This window comes from Austrofundulus limnaeus, unplaced genomic scaffold (genome assembly GCF_001266775.1).
Source record: "Austrofundulus limnaeus strain Quisiro unplaced genomic scaffold, Austrofundulus_limnaeus-1.0 Scaffold157, whole genome shotgun sequence".
Taxonomy (NCBI): Eukaryota; Metazoa; Chordata; class Actinopteri; order Cyprinodontiformes; family Rivulidae; genus Austrofundulus; species Austrofundulus limnaeus.
The window spans coordinates 603,576-608,726 of NW_013952559.1; the positions used below are offsets into that span (position 1 = coordinate 603,576).

Below are 5,151 nucleotides of genomic sequence, written 5' to 3' on the forward strand. Positions count from 1 at the left end.
TGGATTTGTTGTTGGTATGAAGGCAGGTATAAATCCAAAATATTTCAAACAAAACCAGAAGTGAGGATTATAACAATTATAAAAATAAAAAAAAACAGTGGATGAGAAGATTACTAAATGAATAACAGGTGTGTCTAACAGCGAAGCTGAAGAGAAACTAAAACATCCTGGAAAGGTACAAAGAATATCTAACAAAGTCAATTCCAATGGAAATTAACAACCAATGAATCTAAAATGGGAAAACATAAATCATAACATCCAAACATGTAACTCAAGCCTGCACAGGATGTTCTGYAGCTAGCTGCTATTTGCAACCAGGATTCTGCATAAATTACCAAATTTATATCAGAGCTTATTTGTATGAAATACTTACGTTTTTTCAGATTGTAATCATTTATTAAGAAGGCAGGAATCCATTTTTGACTCACTATCAACAGCAGGTAAGACATTGATTGTTTATAATCTTTCCACATACAACCTGAACTGCCCCATTCTTTTTCTTTTGTCTAATTTAAGAAAAACTGCAAACATGAAAGTTATTTGAATGATTTTGTGAAAAGAACAAACCAATCTTTGTCTGGTCGTGGTAAACATGTATACTACTGTAAATTGTTCTGCATGTTGTTTAGATTTTCATGTTAAATGAAAGAGAATCCAACTCTTTCAGGGTTTTTTTTTTTTCCTTTTAGGTTTTTGGTGGCACAGCCTTGATTTCAGTGTAATTATGTATGAACTACTGTCACACGTTTGACTTTCCTGTTTCTACTGTAATAGCCATTTACCAGCGATTAATCAAATCAGAGAGCGGAAAGAGGGCATTTTCATAAATATGCAAATACAAGGTTACATCATCATCATCTCTGATTGACATTAGCTCTCTGTGGGCCTCGCTGTGGATCTGATATGTGTTTTTGTCACTTTTACTTTAAATACAGTCTCCTCACTGCCTCATAGTCTCCTACAAACCCCCTCATGAGTCGATTTGTCTTAATTCTCAGCACACGGGTCTTACGGTCCATCTGGACCCAGCGTTTGTCTCAACTCCCTCCAACAGTTCCACTGCATGACCAAGTGAGGGGTTTTCCTCTCTTTTAAAGTTTACATTGTTACACATCTGCAACAGGGCAGGACCAGCTCATGGTTTTCATGGTTTTTAACCTTTCTTTTTACCAAAACATGTTTTTACCAACTGTAGATTGTGTAGGGATAAATATATAGCCTTTTATATATTATATAAAAAAATTAACACATATGTAAAACAACTTTGGCATGCTGCTTAGAAACGGAGAAAGAAAACAGCAATAGTTACCAACTGAACGGATATTTAAAATGCAAAAGTTTAACCTGTTTAATCTAAAAAAAAAGAGAAAGGAATTAATAAATATACACCTATATATGTTTATGCAATAAAATCTTGTTTTTATATAAATGTCTTGTTATTGTTTTTATTTTGCATTGCATGTTTTTTTTTTTACATTGAAAGATAAGTAAAATCTCTGGAAACAAAACAAATTGAAATGTTATAAATGGTTTATTAATTATGAATGAACACAGTGAATTATACTTTTTTTAAATAATTATTTTTATGAGTCCAAACAATTTTATAGTTGAGACTTTTTATATTTAAATAAAACTAATTTAGTTTGAAATAAGACAACATGCAGCTTGACTATTATACTTAATCATAAAAGATGTAGAAGATAAGAGAGTTCAAGGAGACAAATTAGATTTTTTTTCAATAAAAACAAGTTAGATATTTATCAATGTTGTATAAAGTACCTCAAAGTGATATTTGAGTACAAGTACACTATCATCAAATTACTTTGGTAAAAGTTAAAGACTCCTCTAAGAATATTACTTGAATAAAAGTCTTAAAGTATCAGATTTTTTTACTTATCATAAGTAAATTTCTGGCATAAAATTTACTTAAGTATTAAAAGTAAAAGTGTTGAGTAAAAATGAGCAGTTTGATTTCCCAAAATACATTCATTGGGAGGTGACCTCCAAAAAAAAAGTTTTTCTAAAAACATGCAGCTGTGATGGATTGTGTAAAAATGAATACAGTACCAGAATGGTATATATTTCTCATCCAACTATAATTAAATTCATCCTGGATGCACAATTTTTCAGGATAGTATTTTTTAACAGTAACAAGCCAAAACAGAATAAGAGAAATGACTTTCTACTTCTTACCTTTTAAAAAATGTAAGGAGTAGAAAGTAGGCTGAAAAATAATTACAGATCCCCAAAATTTCTACAGTACAGTAACGAAGTATTTGTACTTAGTTWCAAGTCTGATATTTATATTTATAACAATTTCACCGTTTTTAAGTTAATTAAACGAGCAGCTGAGTGAATACCCGCTGCAGCTGCATGTAAWAACAGCAGAACTATTTTTATAAAAAATGACTTTTATTATAATGCTTTAAGGAACTCCTCAAACCGTATTATAAACATAGAATCTGGATCTATTAATCTAAAACTGCAATACTTCAAAGTTTACAAATGATGCAATTTTTTTACTGTAAATAATTTAAAAAAGCTGATAAAAATTAACTTCCATTCATAAAAACTCCAAATAAAATAGTAGATGAGACCTGAGCAAATGAATTATTCCTGCTGTATGAAAGGAGGCGGGTGATCATGTAAATGTTTTTGTGCTTTTTTGTGTCTGTTAGCAAAATAACTAAAACCGCAGGACTCAATTTAATTCATTCTCTCTGGGAATCAACAACTGAATTATTTATCAGCTTCAACAAACACAAAAACTCTAAATATCTTCTAATAATTAGTRTTGAAGTTTCCTGCTCGTCTTTCATCTTGCACTTGTCGTGCAGACAGACACCAAACACTCTGCTCAGGTCTGCTCTTTACTGCCAAGTTCTTTAATTAGAGATTTTATGTCCTTTTAAACTCCAATAAAAAAAAGTCAAATTGATGCAGAAAAAAAAACACTTTAATCTGAGGTATTCACTGTCAGTTTGATGCTCTTCTGAACACATTTGCTTCCACAATCATTGCACAAACACAATAATTAATCAAACGCTGACAATAAACAGTTCCTTAAACTCATCACAAACAATACTGCTGCGTATCTTTAGGAACACTGTTTTAACTGTTGTGAACAATACGACTTAAAGAAATTACAAAAAAAAAAAAAACATGTTTTAAAAAGCTTAAAGCTTGACACATTTTCCAGGTGCTTAAAGGCACAGGTGTAATACTTTCAGTCCAAATAGATACAAGATTCACTTGGTGAATGTTTGTCTGCAGAAAGCAGCTTTTCTTTGACTTGACATGAATCTTTTAAAACATTTTGTGTTTTAAGATCTACATTTCCATGTCCAAGTCCAGATGAGTTGTTTTTATTTTTTAGAAAAAGGAAGGTGGATTGTTGGCCAGGGCAGAAAACAGGTGGAGAGCGAGGCAGAGAGAGGTGAAGCTCAGAACTCGGTGTGTGTGACTGGAGTCTCTGGCGCCTGTGGGGGTCTCGCTGGGCTTTATAAAGATGCCCTCCATGACCTTCCACAGGCTGTGCTGCGTTGGGCCCGACATGGCGTGAACCTCCGTCTGACCGTGGATCGGCCGTCCGTACTGCTCCCCCGTCACCGACAGCAGCGCCTCGGTGGACTTGTGACGGAAACGGACGGCCTCGTCTCGCCTCCACACGGACCCCCCGCACTGAACCGCCCACTCGTCCAGGTGGTCCCCTTCTCCTTCCTCGCCGAACGCACTCACCTCCTGCAGACACGCAAAGACAAAGGACCACAGCAGAGCAAAATAAACAAGCTTTCAAACTAAAGATTTAACAATTAATCAAGAATCGATTATGTGGTTTAACAAAATRTGAATCACATCTACTTTTACCACACTTCATCTCAGCGACATTTCTGAAGCWTTTCTATAATCAGCTTTTTTTTAATTAGCCCAGAAATTATAATGCCTCCTTTACACATTAATATCCTTTACCAATCAGCAGTGAGCTCGAAGGATAATCCTCTTTTGACACTAAAATCCCTTGTTCCTTCACAGACGTCTCCCAGCACCCACCTGGTTGGAGGAGAGTGGAGAGGTGAAGTAGTGGCTGTGCAGRTTGCGTCCCGTGTTGACGTGAGTCAGGCGAATCGTCTGCCCACACCTGACCGGGGTCCCGCGGCGACACGAGGCGCCGCTCGTCCCACGGACGCTCCAGTAGCTGTTACTGTCCTCCACCACGGAGACGCCGGTGACGGACTGCTGTCCACTGCCTGTCTCACACACACAGGGACTGATACAGGAGGTCAAAAGAACAAACACATACACTGCAGCAAAAGAGGCTAATTAATTATTAATAACAAAATGATCCTCTCTGAATGTTTAGTGTGAGCACTGTATTTAAAAAATGTTACAGCAACTCACAATCATTATACAGAAAAAATACCAAGTTTTTACACAACTTAGTGTAGTAAAGTCTTATTATACCTCAGCCTGGGCCCAGCTTTGAACTTGGTTTACATACCTCATCCTGTGGTTCATTTGAAGGTTTAACACAAATCCAAATGTTTACTGTCGTCTAGTTCTACTCCATTTATATCTCAAACTGAATCTTTAATTCAATTCATCACCCAAACAAATAATCACATCTTTTATCATTTAGCAAACAATGCTATCACTGAATGAGGTCAGAATGAACTAAACAGGACATGTCATTCCTTACAATCCAATATTAATAGTTGATTTGGTAATTCAGACCCATWTATACAGATAAAAGTTACAAAAGCKAATATTAGACGGGTTACTCCACATCATTATATAAATATGAAAGAAAAGAAAAAACTTACCGGATCCGTAGCGAACATCGTGAGAGTGAAGTCTCACATTGTGCTTTACGTTCAAAAGTTTAATGACTGAACCGCATGTAACAGAGCTCAGTTCCGTCCCGACAGAGAGCCCAAATAAACACGATAAAATAAATAACACGGCTGGTGAAAAACGTACAAAAATGTCCGAGTTTAAATGACCCATTCTTGTAGCTGCTACAGTCACCGATGACTCCGTGACAGATTTGTATGGTTTTTTTTCGCTACGTCAGTTCAGTTCAATGGCTCAATGGAAAGAAAAGGCAACAGCGCCCCTAGTGCCCTGGAATGGTAACAGCAGTCTGTGCAGAAC

The 5,151-nt window shown here is 35.9% G+C and overlaps 1 protein-coding gene across 1 annotated transcript; it reads right to left on the bottom strand.

The window, feature by feature from the left end:
* Positions 1-2,934: 2,934 nt before the first annotated feature.
* sdf2 (stromal cell-derived factor 2) lies at positions 2,935-5,048 on the bottom strand. The gene is made up of 3 exons (XM_014016912.1): positions 4,821-5,048; positions 4,051-4,247; positions 2,935-3,741 (listed from the first exon to the last, which is right to left on the bottom strand). The coding sequence occupies exons 1-3, from the start codon at positions 5,002-5,004 to the stop codon at positions 3,373-3,375; spliced, it is 750 nt and encodes a 249-aa protein (XP_013872366.1). The 5' UTR covers positions 5,005-5,048; the 3' UTR covers positions 2,935-3,372.
* Between the last annotated feature and the right edge of the window lie 103 nt (positions 5,049-5,151).